The 22513-nt window shown below is 43.9% G+C and overlaps 1 protein-coding gene across 10 annotated transcripts in view; it reads right to left on the bottom strand.

The window, feature by feature from the left end:
- The window catches only part of UBAC2 (UBA domain containing 2), a 200937-nt gene extending 182482 nt beyond the window's left edge, over positions 1 to 18455 (bottom strand). For 3 of the 10 annotated variants that reach the window (XM_045055337.1, XM_045055324.1, XM_045055342.1), the window contains exons 1-2: positions 4634 to 5098; positions 548 to 646 (exon numbers count right to left, since the gene is read on the bottom strand). In XM_045055337.1, the coding sequence (XP_044911272.1) occupies positions 548 to 646; positions 4634 to 4811 (277 nt within the window). In that variant the 5' untranslated portion in view covers positions 4812 to 5098. Of the gene's footprint in view, positions 1 to 547; positions 647 to 4130; positions 4379 to 4633; positions 5115 to 17926 lie in introns of those variants that run through there. The other 7 variants (XM_045055355.1, XM_045055319.1, XM_045055352.1 and 4 more) reach the window with 7 other exon arrangements.
- Between the last annotated feature and the right edge of the window lie 4058 nt (positions 18456 to 22513).

Raw genomic sequence — 22513 nt, 5'->3', positions numbered from 1 at the left:
CTCAATAAAACAGATACTAATATTCTCTCCTTTCCACAGGCAGGGGATCTGAAGCACTCTGGGAGTCTCTGAAAAGCCCCCTACAGTATCAACAAGAAAAAGCGCCAGATTTAACCACATGTCGGGCTCATGCTCTCAGAGGAGAGAGAGCATGAAGAAGTGGCAATCGGCAAAGGCAGTAAAGAATGAATTACCAAGAGATGGAGGGGGGCTAGGGGAAGGGGCTTCATTCTTTTAGCCTGGGGAAAAGGGAAAGGAACAAAGTCTGTATGCCAAACCAACTCACTCATCCCTCAAAACTCAACCAGAGTGTCACCCACTCCACGTGAAGTCTCTGACAACTATTAAAGTGTGGATATAAACAAGATAGAGAGAGACCGTGCCCAGGTGACAGCCCTTATTTTGTGGGTCTTTTAAGAGTGATATGGGTAGAGACTGGGAAGAGTCTTGAGGATAGGGATGAAAGGGTAAGGGCCCAGGGAGACGACTGAATTCAAGGACTCAGCTCAGATCAGGTGCCACACATGAACATGAGCTGGGGTTTTACCAGATGACTGTAGCGGAACAGGAACACCAGGTCTCTGAGAGTCTTGCTGAGAAATCAACTCCAGACTTGATATGGAAGTTGCCAGAAATGGGCTGTAAACTGGAGACAACGAGGAGAATGGAGAGTCTGGGGATCAGAGTCACCGTGGTGAGAGTATAGAAGCTGCAAGAGTTTGTTTACAACAAAAGACAAATCAAATTGAACTGGGGGTAAAAGGCAGGTTTCTTCCATGGACACACTCACCTCTGCCTACTCGGCCATCTCCTCTTTCCCTACCATCCCGGCTACTAGAATTGCCTGAGGTCCTGTCCTCGGCCTTCTAACTCTACTCACTGCTTCCGGTGTCCTCACTCATGTCCATGGCAGAGCTCCCACCTAACTATCCATGTCCAGTCCAGCTCTCTCTCTCCAAATGTCCCCCGGGAAATCTCTGGGCACTACAGCCTCCCGCCCGCCCCCCCCCACCCCCCCGCATTAAATGTGTCCACAGCTGAATTCATCTTTCTCCCAAAATGAGCATCCCCTACCTTAGTGAATGGTGCCACCATCTGTCTCCCCAGAGCCACCTTTAACTCCTCTTTATGCCCAAAATCTAACAAGTTTTTTTTTTTTTTCAACGTTTATTTATTTTTGGGACAGAGAGAGACCGAGCATGAACGGGGGAGGGGCAGAGAGAGAGGGAGACACAGAATCGGAAACAGGCTCCAGGCTCTGAGCCATCAGCCCAGAGCCTGACGCGGGGCTCGAACTCACGGACCGCGAGATCGTGACCTGGCTGAAGTCGGACGCTTAACCGACTGCGCCACCCAGGCGCCCCAAATCTAACAAGTTTTAATGACACAATCCATTTAATCACACATCTTTAGAACCTTTCTTCACTGTCGTATTCATTCTTACCGCTACCACCTGACCTGGGCCTTCAGCATTTCCCACTGGACTCTATTTTCTCTGCCCTTCTGCTGGCCACCCTTTCATTTTGATCTAAATCTCTTTGTCCACTAGAATCTCCTGGGGATAACTTTGAAAATTCAGATTTCTGATGCCCACACTGGCCTTTCTCAATCTCTCTGTGGATGAGACCCAGGACTATGGACATTCAGAAAGCTCGATGTTGATTTTTTTGCAGCCAGGCCTCAGGCAACATCTAGAAAACACTGCTCCCATCACCAACAATAATCTCCCATCTTCCCTCCCACAGCAACATGAAGCATTCACAAGTGGTGCTCTAGACCATCACCTCCTTCCGCGTCTCCGGACTTTGCCCTATCAGTCATGCCTATCTGTGTACCTGAACAGGAGGAGCCTTAGCCATTCCTCCACCTTCTTCCCCAGGGCCTCCTCTTCTCTCTCTCGTCAGGTGGGTGATTTCACCACACCCCTCTTAAACTGCTCAGTGCAGCCATAACCGTCAATCCTCTAATTCAAAGACAGAGTCACAAACGCCCTGCCCTGGCAGCACCAGCATTCTTCAGCACCTTGAAAATGCCCAGCTGTGCCTGGTTCCGTCTTTGCGTTTGCTCTTCCCTTTTTGCAAAATGCACATTTTTCAATAAATTCTGACATGGCTGGCTCCTTCATACCATTTGGGTCTCCTCTCAAAGTCACCCTCCCAGATATCCTCCCACACCACACTTGCTAAAGCAGTCATCCACCATAACCTCAATCTATTACACTCGTATTTTCTTCATGACACTTATCACTATGTGAAATCACATCGTTAACTTACTTGATCCTGTTTACTACTCTATCCTCTGTACACAAACAGTGTGTGGCTTACATGGGTACCCAACAGATACTGCTGAATAAATAAATGAGAGGAAAGCAAATGCAGCACTAAATCACCATTATCTACTAGTCACAAAATGAGGGAAATATGCAGGTGATAGGAAATGGCAGGTACTTTTCCTTTGAAAAGAGAATGTTACTCATCATCCATGGGGTCATGGGCAGATTATTCTTCCTCAGGATACTTACTCAAGATCAGAACTTTGACTTACCAAAGAGCCACACAACTTACCTAGATGAAATCAATTCCCTGTCAGCGGGTAGCCTTGCAAAGAAAAATGTTAAAGTAGATAACTACTGATACCCAGCCTTGCCAAAAACCAGTCCTTGGAAAAACTGCCCAAACTCCACTGCAAACAGGGACCTAGACTTGTTCAACATTGCAATCCCAGCACCTAGCAGTTTCCAGCCCACAATAGATGGTCAAAATGTTTGTTAAATGAGCACAGAAGACATAGCCTTCTGAGGAATGGCCATCCCATCAAGTCTTACCCTGAGGACACACTTATTTTAGAAACAGCGCAGGACAGCTGAGAAGTCTTGGCCTATGCCTCTCCCTGAGCAGGAGTTTGGTTCCTAGAATTCAGTACTCATCAACCCTGTGCCATAGGTAATCAAGTATTACCTTCTCCATTGTCACCGTGTATCAAATCTGAATAAACTTTGCCAATACAATGGCTAATACAGTATAGTAACCAGTGACAGTAATCAGTAACCCAGTAATACAGTACAATGACCTTTCTAACTTTTTCATGTATTCTGGTCAGCAAGAAAGGATGGCTCGGAATGTTGAAACAACTAAAATTAAAGATTCTATCATTGATTTTACATCCACCAGTGTATGGCTCACTGTGTGATCCCAAGAAAAATCACACCACCTTCTTGACCAGCAGTGTCAACAATCTCATGTTCTTTAACCAAAGGGTAGTTTGGGGATGATTAACTAGCCAGTACTTGTAACCTACTCTGAGGCCAATGAGTATCGTAAGTCAAATTAATTATGAAACAAAGGAAATCAGGGGTGCCTGGATGCTCAGTTAATCGAGCATCCGACTCTTGATTTCGGCTCAGGTCATGATTTCACAGTTCTTCAGATCAAGCCCCACATCGGCTCTGCGCTGACAGCACGGAGCCTGCTTGGGATTCTCTTCCTCTCTCTGCCCCTCCCCTATGTGCGTGCTCTCTCTCTCTCAAAATAAATAAATAAATAAATAAACATTTTTTTAAAAAAAGGGAAGTCATAAATATTCAATCTACTCCAAAACCAGAAGTTGGGAAGTGAGGAAGGTTTTAAATTAGGCCTGTGGCTCTGATACTCTCAGACGGAGACCTGTATTCTCAGAAAAGATTTCCAACAATCAAAACAGATCTTTAAGCTTTGGAAAGGTCAACTGCTCCCATACTCTGGCAAGATTAAGCTCACATGTAGAGAGATATGAAGTACTAACAGTGACAAGCAATCGCAAAATTATGCCTGTTGAACAGTTCACTGTTGATGTGCCAGTGCCTAATCCTAGGCTGTTTACTTAACACACAGCCCACCTCACCAAAAGCCAACTAAACAATTTCAGTGAAAAAAAAATAAAGTTGTCTAAAAGGTTGCATATACTCCATTGCCCTCTCTCTGCTGGCCACCGCTGACGTTCAAGGAAAAGATCACAGCAACATCCAGGAGCAATGTCCGCGCCTTCCTGCCAAATGACTTCTTAACTTCCTTCCACTTTAATGGACTTTCATCAGTTTTTATTTGTCTACAAACTCTTAAGGGACACCGAGTTAGAAAGAAACCTAAGTAAACCTGAGGAGTCAGCTCCTGAGACGGAGGCTGGAATTTGCATCTGGGGGAGAGCCAGTTCGGTCCCTCTGTAGCCCAAATGGAGCAAGGTGACTGGGAAGGGAGCAGTCTTCCAGCATCGATTCCACCAGGGCAAGCCTCTTCTGGCACAGGCGCCGACGAGCGCCAACGGGTCGAGCCTGGAACACTTCAGGACTCCCAGCCCGACCCTAACCGTCCAGCCCACCTGCGGCAGCCCCTGGACACCTGAGCATCGCACCTGGGGTTCATAGATGGGGACCGGGGCTGACGGCGGAACTCAGTCCCCACTCGCACCTCCAGTCTGAGGTGGGGGCGGTGCCCGCTGCCCCTCACGGGCAGGAACCACTAAGGTTCGGGCGCGGGGATGAAGGGTCGGCCCCCAAACCTCCAGCAACCCCGAGGGTCCCCGCTGCCCCGAGGCTTCTCAAGGAGGTGCCTAGGGTGGCGCGTAGGGAACAGCCATGAAAGCGGCAGCCGGTACTCACAAAGCCCACTGGAGCCGGTGCTGGTGAACATGGTCCCGCCGGACCCGGAGCCCCGCGGGGGGACAGGGGGAGGGGAAGTGGAGGTGGAGGGACCCGGCGACAACGCAGGCGCACTCCTGGCGTGGCGGCGAATCTGGCAACTGGATTCCACTCCAGGGGCTGCCTGTGAGCGGCGCATGCGCGGCCCGTGGGGCGCACTGCTTCTCCCGCCCCCTCCCTTCCTGCCTGGGAAGGGAAGTCGGTCCGCAGCTGGGGCGATCCGTGTGTCCGGGTTTTCCGACTGCCGCGGGCCCCCTTTAGAAAAGGAATGGGAATAAACGGGAAGAGTGTAACTCCTGGAAGCTGCACTAAAATACTCAGCGCCGCCCCACGCCCGGTAGAGCCGCGTGGCAGCGGATTCCTCCAGAGTGCCGGCGTCGGGATATTCCTCGCGACCTCTAACCTCTCCACGGACGGGACGCCCGGCGCGTTCCACGCATGCTCAGTCTTTCCGGACAGCCCCCCCCCCCCCCGCCTTCCCCCCGCTGTCCCCCCTTGAAGTTCGCTCCCGTGAGGACTGTAGACAATAAATGTCTCGAGTTCCGGTGTCCAGCCAAGTGCTGGAGGCCGCTGGGTCGCGGGGAGCAACGCTGCCTAGGGTCCTCCCTTTCCTACGTCGATCCTGCGCGGAATCCCCTGAAAAGGCGCGGAGTGTCGTGGTCCCCAGATAACACCCTACCACACCGCGCCGGCCGGTGACGAGGATCCTGGGACTGACGAGTCTATGGCTGAACGACCTTGCTCCCTAAACTTCTGCTTTGGCGTCCTTCTCAGACATGGGCCATTTCTTTTTTTTTTTTTTTTTTTTTTTTTTTTTTTTTTTTGCAAAATGAAATTAATCTTTGCTAAAGCAAAGTCATGTTTTTTTTTAAATGAGTTTGAGCCTGAAAACTTTTATATTCTGTATAACTTATATTCTGTATAATTTTATATTCTGTAGTTATTAAAGAATATGTATTATGGAGAAATTGACCAACTACAATGCTAAATGAAAAAGGCTGAAAAACTGCATGGCAGACTTTAAAAAGAAAATACTTTTTGGGGACGTCTGTGTGGTTGAGCCTCCTCGCACGGTTTGTGAGTTCAAGCCCTGCATCCAGCTCTGTGCGGACAGTGCAGAGCTCGCTTCAGATCCTCTGTCCCTCTCTCTCTGCCTCTTCCCTACTCATGCTCTCCCTCTCACAAATAAACATTTTGAAAAAATAAGAAAAAGAAAATACTTTTTGAGTGCTTGAGAGGTGCCAGTGGCTCAAAATATTAACACTGATTTATTGCTAGAAGGCAAAAGTAGAAGTGACTTATTTTCCTTAGGCTTTTCTTTAAGTTTGTTTACAGTCTTGAAATAGATTTTACATTTCACTTCAGATTCATCTAATTGAATTATTTTGCAATAAAATGATACTGTAAAGGCCCTTTAAGTTTTGCAGAAGCTGCTAGCTGGCAACAAAACTGATAGCCAACATAGCTGAATGCTTCTCAAAGTAGGTGTGGCGACTCCCCCCACCCCAATTTAGGGAATCCAGAAGGCCAAAACTGTTTTCGGGATGATGTTAAGACCCTTTTTTTAAACTCTTACTCACTCAGAAGTACTGGAATTTGCCACCATGCATTTGGAAGGGCTGCATAACTTAGTGAACCAATATTTTCCAGTTGATCAATGCATCGTGTTACAATTATGCAATTCAAGCTTCAAGATAAACCAGTAAATTTTAGTGAAACAGTACAAAGAGTTCATTGATAGGGTTTCAGATTTCTCATTGCCAATAATCTTTTAAGAAACTACTGTTGCAGAATTTTTTTTACCTCAATATCCAAGATTTGTTGTCTTGCCACTTTGAAGAATGAAGAGGTGGACACAAAATAAAATGAGCAGCAGGCAAAAGTTGATTAAAGTATAAGATCTGAAAGTAAGAATAGTATGAAAGCTCTCTTTACAGAGAGGGGTCATTCAAAAGTGAATACCTGCGGACTATACACAAGGGACTGTTTTATAGGGTTTTGGTGAGCCCCTTCCCTTCTTGTTTCTTCTCAGGTTCTACCCTTACTAGCTAGGTGATTCTAAATGCCTGTCATTCCTTTTTGATTGGTTAATTTCCACTGTACCAAGGGTGGTCTATGACCATACTGTTCCTTGTGGGTCATAGGTTTTATGGTCTACTTATTTTTAGTCGGGCCTTTTGTCACATTCTTAAGAGGAACTTTATGCCTGAGGGAGCTTGCTCAAGGCCGGATGTTCCCAGAAAAAATGTTGTAAAATATGAATGTTCCCCAGCCAGGAACCTTCAAGCCTTAGCCTCTCCCTTTCTGCTTACTGAATCCTATCTTTCCCTATCATACTACCATTTAAAGGGTGCCTGAGTGGCTCAGTCAGTCAAGCATCCAACTCTTTATTTTGGCTCAGGTCATGATCTCACAGTTATGGAATCAAGTCCGGTGTCAGCTCTGTGCTGGGCATGGAGCCTGCTTGGGATTCTCCCTTCTCTGCCCCTCCCCTGTTCATGCTCCCTCTCTCTCAAATAAACATTAAATAAAGAAACTACCATTTAAGTTGTGCTGTAGTATCAAAAAAAGCACAAATGATCTGAAACGACTATTAAAATGCTTCCTTTTCCAACTGCAAAGCTGTGTGAGGCCACATTCTCTTCATATATTTCAACCTAAACCGTGTATCACAACAAACTGTAAGCAGAAGCAGACATGAGGCTCCAGCTGTCTTCTATAAAGCCAAACAGCAGACATTGGCAAAAATGTGCAATAACGTTATTCTTCCCCATAATTTTTTGCTTGAGAAAGTGCAGTCATTTTTCATAAAAATACATTAGTTATGTTACGTGCAATGGATACGTTACTATTATTTTAAAATTAGTTTGTTTTATTTTTTTATAATTTTTTAAATATTTATTTTTGAGAGAGAGAGAGAGAGCAGGGGAGGGGCAGAGAGAGAGAGAGAGAGAGAGACAGACAGAGAGGGAGACACAGAATCCGAAGCAGGCTCCAGACTCCAAGCTGTCAGCACAGAGCCTGTGCAGGGCTCAAACCCACAAACCGTGAGATCATGACCTGAGCTGAAGTCGGACGCTTAACCAACTGAGCCACCTAGTGCCCCCAATTTCAAACAGTTTTACATTTTTCTGTTTCTTAGTTAATTTCTAAAATGGTAAGTACTGATAAATATAAACCCATGTTAGCAAAAGCTTTTGCATTATCTTTGAGAGTTCTGAAGAGATTTCAGGATCAAGATCAAAAGGTTTGAGAACTGCTGAAATAGGAGATAAAACACTCTGAAGTTTAAAAAAAAAGACAAAACCTTTCTCCTATTTATGTTCAGTTTTTCAACATTCTTAACTAAATGCACAATAACTTAACATGGTACACAGACCTTGATTGAGAGTATTTTCAAAGATCCATACTTTGCACATGTACTCTACATTCTGAACCTGTACATATTGAAAGCTGTAGGTTTATCCTCCAAGAAGCAAGCACTGTCCTTGTATGGGCAGCATTGACTTCAGCTGGGATCTTGTTTGGACTAAAGAGTGCCAGGCCCTACCCCCAGACTTATTAAAGCAGCATTTAACAAGACCCTCAGCTGCTGAGAAGTCTGAGAAGCACAAGTGCAGTGATTCTCAACAAGGGGTGATATTTATCCCCCAGAGGACGCTTGCCAATACTTGGAGACATTTTTGGTGTTACAGTCATGAGAGGGGGCCACTACTGGCATCTAATGGGCAGATGGGAAGCTGCTAAACAATGCGAAGGACCGCCTCCCACAATGAAGAATTCTCCTGCCCCAAATGTCCATTGCGCAAAGTTGAAAATTCCTATGTTAGTGTGATTTAACCAACCTTTATCACGCAGTCTCAGATCACTCAGTGTATATCATTTCTAATGTCCTTGCCTATATTTCCACCTTGTCACTTCTCTAGTTTGTATTATGGAGAACTAATTCTGTCAATTACTAGCAATCATCATTTGCCTTGCTATGTCTTGCTAAATCAGCTTTCTACACTGGGGTAGTAGTGATACGCTTGAAAGAGTAAGCCCCTAGCAGGCCGGGGAGGTGTTTTACTAAATGTTGTATTCTCCCCATTTTGAGTCTCTTGGTGTGAAGGCATTGTCTTCCTTTCATAAAATAAAACACAGCATCTCTAAGCGTTTAGCATTAGAAAGCAAATCTCCAGGGGGAGTCCTGGGGGAAGGCTGTTGACCAAACATCACTGATGTGTGCCTTTCCTGTATATTTCAACTTGCCTTTAACACAATGTTCTTCTCATAGAACAGAGCTAGAAAGAATTTTTCCTAAAGATTAATAAGCAGCAGAGGGGGCCAATAACAACAACCAAAATAAGAACCACGAACTTCAAAGTACCAAATTTTGATCAGTTGATGGCTACAGTGCATTAAGTTTGTAAGCCACATCCTATTTCCATATTCTGGCTGAGGACCCCCTTTCCAAATTCCCAGGGATTCTAGTCAGCAACCTTTTGGAGGAATCAGTAGATAATGCCTAGAGTTGACAGTCAATCCTTGGACAAAGCAGCCTTTAAGTGTTTTAAGTGCATTTTCAGCATATGATATCTATGAAACTAATATTTATGAAAAAATAGGTCTGGAAGCTTTTTAAAGTGTAGTTACATCTTTTTACTGATTTAATAATGTTCTTAATAGATGTTTACTGAGCAAGGAGCCTTTTGGGAATCCGTTAAGTGTATTTTTGTTTGTCACAATGACAACCTCCAATACTGCACGGGGTCCAGTAAATGCCAGACGCAATCCTTTTACCAAAAACAAAAACAAAAACAAAAATACTTGTTCTCCTTCCTAATGTATTTTTTAAAATAATTTTAATGTTTATTTTTGAGAGGGAGAGAGAGAAAGACAGAGTACAAGCAGGGGACACAGAATCCAAAGCTGGCTCCAGGCTCCGAGCTGTCAGCACAGAGCCCAATGCAGGGCTTGAACCCACGAAACATGAGATCATGACCTGAGTAGAAGTAGGAAGCTTAACTGACTGAGCCACCCAGGCACCCCCCCCCAACCTATTTTTTTAATGTTTATTTATTTTGAGAGAGAGAGAACATGTGTGCTTGGGGGAGGGGCAGAGAGAGAGAGAGAGAGAGAGAACAGCAGACTCCATGCTATCAGTGCAGAGCCCAACGCAGGGCTTGAACTCACGAATCCTGAGATCATGGCCTGAGCCGAAATCAAGAGTCGGACACCTAACCAACTGAGCCGCCCAGGCACCCCTTTTTTATCCTCTTTTTCACTCTCCAACTTATGCTTCTTATGCAGGTAAAAGTCTATTTGTATTTATGTGAATCTAGAACCAGTTCCATTTTACATGTAAACATGTGCTTGGCAGAGCTTTCCAGTAATGCAACTATTTACTGCTTTGATTGTTATTTGAAACGTACTTAAGAGTTGTTCACCAATTCAAAATGCCAGGCCACCTGCAACAACTCTGCTTATTGCGTTTAAGTCACCAGGACCAGTTTCTGTGTATGGCTAATGCACTCAGTGATTCTATAGCTTTCCCAAAGTGTACAAATCTAGCCTGATTTTTAAAATATTAAAAATATTCTTATATACGTGAAATATTTTTTAAAAAGGTGTTGAGAATACTCCATTGAATATTTGAAAGTGTCCATACTGAAAACATAGGTTTTTTTTCTAATTTATCTAGGTGAACTCATCAAGATTAAGTGAATATTTTATAAAGAAAGACACAGAGTTGGCAAAGGTAGAAACTTCAGAGATATAGGGAAAGTTTGAAAATCATAGTATTGTCCCTGAAATGTTTCTTTCAAATCTAATCTGAAAGATACAGTTACCGTTTTTTTTCTTTTTTTCTCTTCTTTTTCTTAAAGAAGGCAGACTGCCACGTGCAGCACCTCATTTGGATGTGTCTGGAGTCTTGGAAGCTGGACTCCCCTATGTTCTCCCACAAATAGACCTTGAGAGTTTGTCTGGAGGTTCCAGCAGGGAAGGGCAGTTATCGTATACCCTTGACCCAAGAACGGTCCTCCTCTGTCAGGGAAGGTCATCCTCATGGACCAAGCACAAAGCTTCAGGAGGGACGCACATGGAGCAGTGGGGACAACCACCTAGCCAGCCAAATCAGCGAATCAACCCTGGTCATCCATGGGGTGACAGATGTCAGATTACCCTCGCATCCTATAGGTACCATTTCTTAACTGAACTGCACAAATAATAGCAATCTGTGGTCATCCGAACAATATAAGAGAAAAATTAATTTTACCAGTTGCATAAGAGGTTATAAATTATGACAGTAAGAAATTTTAAAGATTTCTTCTGTTCTGTTGAGCAACAATATTGTATGCAGAAGAATCTGTGAGAAATCCCAAGCGGTAGAAAATGGGCTGTGACATGATCTACAGACAGAAGAGTGTCTGTTGCGTGTGAGTGGAAGTAACCTGCATGATAATAAATTCTGCTAACCACAAATGCAAGATTGATGGGAGTAAAAACACTGAGTAGAAAATGTACTTGCATATACACAGACAAGAGATACTCAGAGTTGTGAAAATTTTAAATTCTTAAACATTATTTCACAGGACACATTTTTCCTTTTGCAATGTCCTTGCACAACAAATGCAGCAGTAGCCACGGTCAGTGACAACATGGGTTGATAAACAACTGAAAAGTAGCAACAGCCATGTTAGCAAGTCATTGAATTATTCACTGACAGCCTCAGTCACCAAAAATCTCAGTGAAAGACCCACACATCAATGAATCCTATCCGTACTATCGAATAAAAGATTATTTTGCAATCTTGGCAGTGCCTGAAAAGGAGTTTGACTGCCTTGTACTACATATGGAAATAAGACGGTATTCCAAAGAAAATTGTTTTAAAATATTTTATTTCGGGGCGCCTGGGTGGCTGGGTCGGTTAAGCGTCCGACTTCGGCTCAGGTCATGATCTCGCGGTCCGTGAGTTTGAGCCCCACGTCGGGCTCTGTGCTGACAGCTCGGAGCCTGGAGCCTGTTTCGGATTCTGTGTCTGCCTCTCTCTCTGCCCCTCCCCTGTTCATGCTCTGTCTCTCTCTGTCTCAAAAATAAATAAACGTTAAAAAAAATTAAAAAAAAATTATTTCTTCTTTGATACGAACATGCAATCTTTACTTCAATCAATGAAAAATTAAATAGTGATATCAAAATATCACAAAGTGATTTGATACATATCACATGTATCAGAAATGTTAAAAGTGTTTAAACTGTAAGCAAATGAGATTGAGATTACTAAAGAGGAAGGAATTATGAAATTTTTCAATTTATTTCAATTTCAATTTATTTTATTTTTATTTTTTATTTCAATTTATTTTTTAAATCTTTTTAGTGTTTATTTATTTTTGAGAGAGAGAGAAAAAAAGAGTGTAAGTGGGGGAGGGGCAGACAGAGAGGGAAACACAGAATCTGAAGCAGGCTCCAGGCTCCAAACTGTCAGCCCAGAGCTTGACGAGGGGCTTGAACTCAAGAACCAGGAGATCATGACCTGAGCTGAAGTCAGATGCTTAACCAACTGAGCCACCCAGGTGTCCCAACAAACTTATCATTTTAAGAGATGCTTTCTTGCCCAGAATTTTTACAGTTCCAGTATCTGTGGCAGCTAAGGCTAGGTAGGTCTGAAATACTGGTTTGAGATTGTATTGTTAATTTTCATAATTTTATATTATATAAACATATAATGATTATATCTAAAGATCAGTGTGGATTTGTAATATCAGATTAGATGATTAATCCACTTAAAAATGATGCAACATACTAGCCAGTTTGTAGGAAATGTTAAATGAGCTAAAACGTGATTTTAATGTGGGACATCCTTCTTTAACATGATTATTACCGTATTCCCAACCGCATATTTAGGTGCAGAGGGGTTCAGTGCAGTGGGGCAATTCCTGCAAAAGCAACAAAATGTAATGGAAAGTTTGAGATTTCTTTTAACAGAATCAGAACTTCATTAAGTTTCATCAATTAATTAAAAAAACCCCACACATTTCAGATTACCACCATCTGTTTTTAGCTTGGGTCTCACCAAAAGCAGACTTGGAGACAAAGTTTCAAGTTCAAAGTTCAAGTTGTCTGGAAGTTGTCCTAGGGAAGACCAGTGGGAGGGTGGAAGCCAGTAGAGACGAATTATACGACCGTGGGCAAGTGGAGCCAGTGCCCCCAGGTCAATCCCACCAGAGGAAGAGGTGGCTGGGGTACTTGCCCCAGACCTCATCACTCACCGTCTGCTCCGTCCAAGTAGCTCGGGTTCTCGGGTTCTCCACATGCAGGCCACCAGGTGAGCGAGCGAGCCAGCGGAGTGGAGCAGTGGTGGCAGGGCCAGCCTATATGGGTTTCAGGTTTTCACGGCCCAATGAGGAGGAAGCTCCGCTGAGGAATTTGCATATGGAAATGATGGTGTGGGGCTTTACTTGGGAAATGATAAGAGTTGGTTTGCCTGTTTGTCCCCTGGTCTTCCTCCAGTACCCCCGCTAGTCCACCGCCTTATTTCTGTAGAGCTTTTTCTTTTTCTGATTCACCTCTATTTCCCATCACATATGAAAGGCTGTGGTCTCCTGGATCTAAGTCCTAGAGATGGGGCACATGCCCTACCATGTGGTGGCATTTCAGAACAGGAGATCAGTTTTCTGTCAAACTTCATCACTACCCCTTCCAAACAAACATAGGAAAGTATTTTTAAATCATTCATCTAGAACCTGTCACATTTGTGAGACAATCACACCTCCTCATCTTTCCCACACAGATCACCTTCTCTTTCTCAGGGGCTACGTTAGGGTTACTTCTCTTTCTTATGTCCATATAAACATATCCGGTCTGGTGGTACCAGACATGGACTTACTTGCCCCGCACTAGCTTTTATTCTGCTGTGCCTCTGTGCCTCCTCCTTCTGCCCTCACATTTTTCTGTACATCCTGTGTGGCATCGTTTCTCATCTCCTTCCTTCCTTTTTTTTTTTTTAATGTTTATTTATTTTTGAAGGAGAAGAGACAGAGCATGAGCAGAGGAAGGGCAGAGAGAGAGGGAGACACACAGTCCAAAGGGGCTCCAGGCTCTGAGCTGTCAGCACAGAGCTCCTGGCAGGGCTCGAACCCACGAGCCAGGAGATCATGACCTGAGCCGAAGTCAGACGCTCAACCCCCTGAGCCACCCAGACGCCCCTCTCCTTCCTTCTATGTATTGTACACACTAACATACTTATAGGTGGATGCAAGCATTGTGCCTCCAGGACGGTCACACCCAAACACCTACAGATCAAAATATGTATTATTTCATTATAAATTTCTTTCCTTTGTTTCTTTATATCAACATGAGGATATTATATTGATTATTAAAACTATGTGCAATATATTTTCCTTGAGTTTCATTAAGGATACTAAAGGCAGAATCACAGAATATGTGTTATAAAAGTGAGAGTTGGGTCACTTAGGATTGAGAGCATGATGCTAGATGCCATTTATGCCATGCATACATCTGACAAAATGTAATTAGGTTTTGAATAGTCTAATGTGAATAATGCAGTCTTAGGTAATCTTCAAAATTATACATCAGATTACACTACACATAAGACCTTTTTTTTTAAATATTTATTTTTGAGAGAGAGAGAAAGTGCAGGCTGGGGAGAGGAAGAGAGAGAGGGAGACACAGAATCCAAAGCAGGCTCCAGGCTCCGAGCCATCAGCACAGAGCCTGACGTGGGGCTCGAACTCATGAACTGCGAGACCATGACCTGAGCTGAAGTCAGATGCTTAACTGATTGAGTCACCCAGGTGCCCCAAGACCTTTTCTTATACCTTGTTTTTAGGTATATTATTACATAAACAGGAAATATAGAGGCTTTTAATTATCTCAATATGGCCATAGATATTCCATAACTCTAACCATGGATTAGAATATTTATAATTGTACACGCAGAGGATTATTCTGTTCCTTATCCACTTTTCTTTCCCAAGGGTGGTTTTGATCAAGTGGACAGGATCTTGCTGATTGTCATACTGCAGTGATAAAACAGAATGCATTCCTAGGCTTCCACTGCCGTGCTGTCAATACCACACCCAATATATATGTATATATACATATGGTATTAAACAGAATATATATATTTTTTAAACAAGTAAAGGTGATAGAGGACAGGATGACTCTGGTTTTTATTAATGTTTATTTTATTTTTGAGAAAGAGAGCATGAGCCAGGGAGGGGCAGAGAGAGGGGGACAGAGGATTTAGAGCAGACTCTGTGCTGACAGCAGAAAGCCTGATGCAGGACTCAAACTCACAAACTGTGAGATCATGACCCAGGCTGAAGTTAGACGCTTAACCGACTGAGCCCCCCAAGTGCCCCCCAGCCCATCTATATTGTTTAAACAAGTTGAATATTCCCCATGAAAGGGAATATTGGATATAATGCTATTAGCTTCTGTTCCCCCCAGAAGCCAACTTGAGACAAGGATTTAGGTGCAAATCCCACCTCTGTATTGGGGAGGCAATCCCAGGAAGCATGGGAGGAGCTAGGGAAGAGGGCAGTCAATAATGAGCTAGTTACGGGGGCACCTGCGTGGCTCAGTTGGTTACGCGTCTGACTCTTGATTTCAGCTCAGGTCATGATCTCATGGTTCATGAGATCGAGCCCCGCAGTGGGCTCTGCACTGTCTACTTGGGTTTCTTTCTCTTCCCTTCCCCCATGAGTGCTCTTTCTCTCTCTCAAAATAAATGAATGTTTAAAATAATACTGAGCAGGTTGTACAGCTGTAGGTGTCAGGAATTAAATCCTACTAAATACCCTCTAAGAGACTGAGCAGAACCACACCTCAACAATGTCTCACCAACAGGCAAGAAAGCTGGGCTATTTGCCCTCCCTCATGAGGAGTGTTGCTCCTGGGGTTATAAGCCACCTGCACTTTCAGCCTGCTTCATTTACTCCTGCATCCAGAGAAAGCCCTTAGGCAGAGAGACACGGGTGCTTGTATGGCAGTCATCCACCGAAGCCCTAGTGACCTCCAGGATGGACAGAAAGGATATGGTTGGGATGCTGGCTGCAGCTAGTAAAAGTGGGAAGAAAGACATGAGACCAAATTGCTAATTCCCTTTACCCTATTACCTCTGGTCCCAGGACAGGACATTTTAGTAGGGCCAGCATTTTCTTCCTTTTAATGGATATGGCTACCGATTGATACTTCATAAGGGACTCCACTTGATGTCGCTGCCCTAGATGCTTGCCAAAGTGCAAGCAGGATCTCAGGGCATCATCAAAACAGGGAAGATATGCCAAACATCGGAATCTCATCTCCTGACCAGGATATGTCTTCTTCCCAAACTGGTCAGGAGCCTCCCGTCCATCAGAGCAAGGCCAACACCCACCTCCCTCAAGGCTGTTTCAACGTAAGTGGGAGCCTATCTCTCACTTGCTCACTTTTTTTTTTCAAATTTAAGTCCAAATTAGTTAACATACAGTGTGATAATGATTTCAGGCATAAAATTTAGTGATCTATCACTTATGTACAACACCCAGTGCTCATCCTACCAATTTAGCCCTCACCCATTTAGCCCATCCCCCACCCACAACCCTCCAGCAACCCTCAGGTTGTTCTATGTATTTAAGAGTTTCTTATGGTTTGTCTCCTCATTTGCTCAGTTTTTAAAACATGTTTATTAATTTATTTTGAGAGAGAGAGAGAGCATAAGCATGAGAGGGGAAGAGAGAAAGAGAGAGAGAATCCCAAGAAGGCTCCATGTTGTAGAACGTGGGGCTCAATTCCACGAACTGTGACACCATGACCTGAGCTGAAATCAAAGAGTTGGATGCTCAACCGACTGAACCTCCCAGGCGCCCCTGTTACTTTCTCACTTTTAAGACTTACTCAGGCATGTGATGGTCATTGTTGGGTTAAACACTTAAGTTGTGCTTGCTTGTGTGTCTTTATGGGCCATTCATGCTGACCAGTAGTAGCACATTGATTCAAATTGATTCATGTTCATGTTTTCAACATAATGCCCTAAAACAAAATGCATCCACATGATCTTTTAATTCTCCTTTTTCCAAGGCAAGATCATCATAAAAATAAGTGTAGGAAATTTTTTATCATTCTTATTTCCATTGTTGGCAATATTATTGCAAATCTGTGGAAAGGCAATCGAAATGTGCATACACAAGAAGTGTCACCACCACAGCAGCCAATGAAAGTAGAACACGTGAAAATATTTCCTAAATTTCAGAAAATAAGCCGGCAATATGAAGCAAAGTACCCAAATTGGCTATCAGATATCAGATGCCACTTTTTAATTTTGCTTGTTGACCTTAGCCCTTCTAGTTTTCATGGAAAACTTAAGTCTGGGGCTCTGGACTAGTTGGATTAGTTGTAGTTATCTACATCTTCAGCTCCCTCAGTGTTGTTAGTTGAATTGTGTAACCAAAAAAAGCATATCGAATTCCTACCCCTAGTACCTCGGAATGTGACCTTATTTGCAAATAGGGTCATTCAGATGTAATCCGTTATGAGGAAGTCATTATGGAGCAGGGTAGGACCCGATCCAGTATGACTGCTCTCCTTATAGGAAGGCACTCATACAGACCCAGGGACAACACCATGTGATAATGGAAGCAGAAGTTGAGAAGCTGGGTCTGCAAGCCAGGGAACACCCAGGATGGCCAGCAAAACCTCAGAAGCTGGAAAAGGCAAGGAAGGGTCTTGCTCCATAGATTTCAGTGGGAGCACAGCCCTGCTGACTCCTGGATTTGGGACTGATAGCCTCTAGGATTGTGAGGCACTGAAGTTCTGTTGTTTGAAGCCACCCAGTTTGTGTGCTTTGTATGGCAGTCCTAGGCAGCACTCAGCTTTTCTCTTTAATTCACACTTAAAATTTCTTCTTTCATCTGCAATTCACCTGTTTCCCTTTGCACTTTCTTAATTTCTACCTAGGGAAAAGCGATGCTGAGATTTTACATCTGCCCGGCAACCATAGGGACTCAGTTTGTCATGCTCTTTATAGCAACACCACTGTCCGAAGGTGACAATTTCTCTGATCTCCTATGCCATGTATATGGTGATAAGATCAGGAGCCAAAAGCTGCACTGTTACAATCTTTCCGCCCATGACATCCACCAAATCTAAAATTGCTTCAAGTTAAGGCTATGGAGCATCTCCATCCAGGATCAAGGAGACACTGTCAGTCACTCACCTGGCTCCAACCTCCCCCCTTCCCTGGTACCAATCTCTTTCATAGTCACAACTCACCTTGAACTCTGTGCAGATGCATCTGTGGTCCAGTCACTAGGACCAATTCTGATGTTAGGTAAGAGGAATTTGAGAGGTTCCAGTCCACTGCTCCGTGATGGGGGCTGAATTCCATGCATTTGGGTTCCTGTCGCACCTTGGGCCTTGCATTCCTTTATCAAAGCAGGGACACACTACTTTGTGGTCATTGTGTAACGGCCTGTCCTTTTCACACAATGCAAGCAGGGCCCGTTTCTCTTCTTTGTTTCCCCAAGGCTTGGCACAGCGATTGGTGCACAGTAGGGCTTCAATATGTATTCAATTGAATGCGATGAATGAGGGGAAGAAAGCATCAAGCTGCACTTGCTCCTTACTTGCTTCTGACGAGGGGATGGGCTTCGCATTGTCCATATCCAGCATCTACCTCGTGCCCCAATGAATGAGTAGTGTCACACAAGTGTGAATAAAGGATTTCCAAAACCATTGCGAGATGAATTATGTTCCTGGGTGCCTGGCTGGCTCAGTCGGTAGAGCATGTGACTCTTGATCTTGGGGTCGTGAGTCCAAGCCCCATGTTGGGTGTAGAGATGACTAAAAATAAATAAAACGAATAAACTTTTTAAAAAAGATAAATTATGTTCTAGGAAAATCTCAGAACCTCTACTGGTAGAACCACATAAATAAGGGGCTTTAACATTCCCCTTTTTGTTGGTTCAGAGATATTATGTATGATAGAAACTGAGGTTGGTAACAAGGTTAAAGTGAGGTGATTGTCCCGATTTGGCAATTGTTTATGTCCTTATGGATATAAACATGGGATTGGAATACTTATTTATCAGGGATTATTCAGCAACGAGCGACCCACCAATGGCCAAAAAGACACAAAAGAATAGCAACCTGAGTTTTCTGAACCAGCAGATAGTAGTGTGTCCTCATGTGCAGGCCAGGAAGGTTCTATCCTGTGCCAACATGCCAGGCCAACTGGGACTCAGATGGACCCTGCATGAGCGAGCCTGACTCTGAGGAGGAAGGAATGCTCATCGAAGTGGGGACATCCTGACACCAAGCTTGGAAAATCCCTACGACCCTATGTCCCTCTGGGCTGAGTGTCCTTTAATAAACCCTGCCTTTGTGCTCCTACATTCTCCCAATGAAAACATGCCCCAGTGTTCATTATAACACTGCTCTCTGGTGCTGGTACCTCTGTTTTATTCCCCTATAGTTGCTCTGTGTAGTATCCTTAACCAGACCTGCTCCACCAGCCACCAAATGCTAGAACATCTGTTCACTATCCTCCTGATTTGTTACTCATCTCAGAAGTGAGTTTTTCAAACACCTTTAGCCTTCTTTTCTCCAAACTAAATATTTCTGTAGTTTTTCAACCCTTTGATTATTTTTGTTCTTTTTTTTTTGAATTCTCGCCAATTTTCCATATATTCTTACACCATAGGGTTTAAAAGGTGTATGTGACTCTATGTATAAAGCAGAGGCATAAAATATCAACGGTCACGACATATTTGTGATGAAAACAGACAAGGTCTAATCTCTTATTCCAGACTTCCTAAAGGAAAAGAAAAGAGATTCTAACACAATCTGCTAATAAACCACAGAGTTAGATCGATAAGGAAAACAATCCACATGAGTCCTTAAGATAAAAGATATCATTAAAATTTTTTTTAATATTTATTTATTATTGAGAGATAGAGACAGACCATGATCATGAGAGGGGCAGACACAGAATCTGAAGCAGGCTCCAGGCTCTGAGCTGTCAGCATAGAGCCCGACGAGGGGCTCGAACCCACCAACCGTGAGATCATGACCTGAGCCGAAGTTGGATGCCCAACCGACTGATCCACCCAGGCGCCCCTAAAAGGTATCATTTTAAAAATTATTTCATACTATCACTCAGCCATCAAAAAAGAATTAAATTTTGCCATTTGCAATGATGTGGGTGGAACTAGAGGGTATTATGCTAAGCGAAATAAGTCAGTTAGAGAAAGACAAATATCATATGATTTCACTGATATGTGGAATTTAAGGAGCAAAACCATGAACAGAGGGGAAGGGAAGGGAAAATAAAATCAGACGAAAACAGTGAGGGAGGCATACCATGAGAGAGACTCTTAACTCTGGAGAACAAACTGAGGGTTGCTGGAGGGGAGGTGGGGGGATGGGCTACATGGGTGATGAGCATGAAGGAGGGCACTTGTGATGAGCACTGGGTGTTTAGTCATGAATCACTAAGTTCTACCCTGAAACAAATACTACACTATATGTTAACTAACTTGAACTTAGATAAAATCTTGAAAGTAAAAAAAAATAACAATAAATAAAAACAAAAAATTATTCCAAGCTAATTAATAGAACAACTTTTTATTCCTGGTAGTTTATATAAATTCCAGCTAATGATCCATCATGCCAAATATGAAAAGATCAGGGCCTTTTATCAACAATTCTATTTTAATTTTTTTTAACGTTTGTTTATTTTTGAGACAGAGAGAGACAGAGCATGAACAGGGGAGGGTCAGAGAGAGAGGGAGACACAGGATCTGAAACAGGCTCCAGGCTCTGAGCCGTCAGCACAGAGCCCGACGCGGGGCCTGAACTCATGGACCGTGAGATCATGACCTGAGCCAAAGTCGGACGCTTAACCGACTGAGCCACCCAGGCACCCCAACAATTCTATTTTAAAAAAATGATTTGGGGATGCCTGGGTGGCCCAGTTAAGCATCCGACTTAGGCTCAGGTCATGATCTCACGGTTCATGGGTTCCAGCCCCACATTGGGTTCTGGGCAGCCTGCTTCGGAGTCTGCCTCTCTCTCTGCTCTTCTCCCGCTCGCGTTCTCTCTCTCTCTCTCTCTCTCTCTCAAAAATAAATAAACAGGGCACCTGGGTGGCTCAGTCAGTTAGGCATCTGACTTCGACTCAGGTCATCGCCCTCATAGTCCATGAGTTTGAGCCCCATGTCAGGCTCTATGCTGACAGCTCAGAGCCTGGAGCCTGCTTTGGATTCTGTGTCTCCCTCTCTCTCTGTCCCTCCCCCACTCATACTCTGTCTTTCAAAAATGAATAAATGTTAAAAAAAAATAAAAATAAATAAACATTAAAAAGAAAAAGAAATGATTTGTATACTGTTACCATATGTTATACATTATCATCTTAAAATGTGAACACGAAAATGTTATGTACATAAAATTGAAATAGGTAATTGTGTCTTCTATGTTTTTTATGGCACGTCGATACACTGGAGTTGCTGAATGACTCTAGGTATTTGCTCAAGTTCTCAAGAGAGCTGGGTGGTGTGTGCAGCTGGGAAGCGCCCAGAGCCTGGGGCCTGGCTTCAAATCCCAGCTCTGTTCTCGACTAAGTGTACACCCCCAGACCCTTAACTCCCTTCCTTTCCTCATCTGTGAACAGGGAGTGATGGTAGTAATAATACCTGCCTTTAAGGGTCTTCTGAGCAGTAAATAACTTAATACATTAAAAACAACAAGTGTCCAACTTTGACTCGGGTCATGATGTCAATGTTCACGAATTCGAGCCCCCGTGTCGGGCTCTGTGCTGACAGCTCAGAGCCTGGATCCTGCTTCAGTTTCTGTGTCTCCCTTTCTCTCTGTCCCTTCCCCATTCACGCTTTGTCTCTCTTTCTCTCTCAAAAATAAATAAACATTAAAAACAATTAAAAACAACAACAACGCCACTTAGGACAGGCCCTGCCCATAGTAAGTTCTTGCAATTATTGTGATGATCATTTCCGTAATTATACTCTGAACGTTAGCAAGGAGGCTAAAAAAGTTCTCAACATTGAGCCTGTCTATTTGTGCCAGAACTCTCATGAGACAGTTGGTTCCTAAAGCAGCAATTAGAAATGAAGCATCAGAACAGTGTGATCATGCCGTTTGACGAAGGTCCCAGGGATGCAGGTTGCGGCTTAGCTCAGCTGCTCTCTCTGTTCCCGGGGTGTGCTAACAGCAAACAGAGGGAGAGGAGAGTTCTCTTGCTCCTCCTCATTCCTCCAGGCCCCACCTCTGGTCTGCTTATCTCTGCAGCATCTTTCACTGGCCTGAGATCCAAATGATGCCTCAAGTGTCCACAGGAACCTCATGTAGGGAAGCAGCTGGGCATAAACCGTCAACGGACACACCTAGCTTGCACACTAATCACACAGCAATATTCTCCCATGGACACAAACGAAAGTGCTTTTTTCCCCTGTGTTAAAAAACACAGGCTCGGGGCGCCTGGGTGGCTCAGTCGGTTAAGCTTCCGACTTCGGCTCAGGTCATGATCTCACAGTTTGTGGGTTCGAGCCCCACGTCGGGCTCTGTGCTGACAGCTCAGAGCCTGGAGCCTGCTTCACATTCTGTGTCTCCCTCTCTTTCTGCCCCTTCCCTGCTCATGCTGTGTCTCTCTCTGTCTCAAAAATAAATAAACATTAAAAAAAAAAAACAAACAGGCTCAGTCGGTTAAGCATCTGACTTCAGCTCAGGTCATGACCTCACCATTCATGAGTCTGAGTCCTGCATCGGATGAGTTCATCCTCCGCTTCAGGCAAGCCCCCGCTTCTCTCTCTCTCTCTCTCTCTCCCTCTCTCTCTGCCCTTTGCTCAC

The sequence above is a fragment of the Felis catus genome, chromosome A1 (assembly GCF_018350175.1).
Source record: "Felis catus isolate Fca126 chromosome A1, F.catus_Fca126_mat1.0, whole genome shotgun sequence".
NCBI classification, from domain to species: Eukaryota; Metazoa; Chordata; class Mammalia; order Carnivora; family Felidae; genus Felis; species Felis catus.
This window is presented reverse-complemented; position numbering and strand designations above follow the sequence as displayed.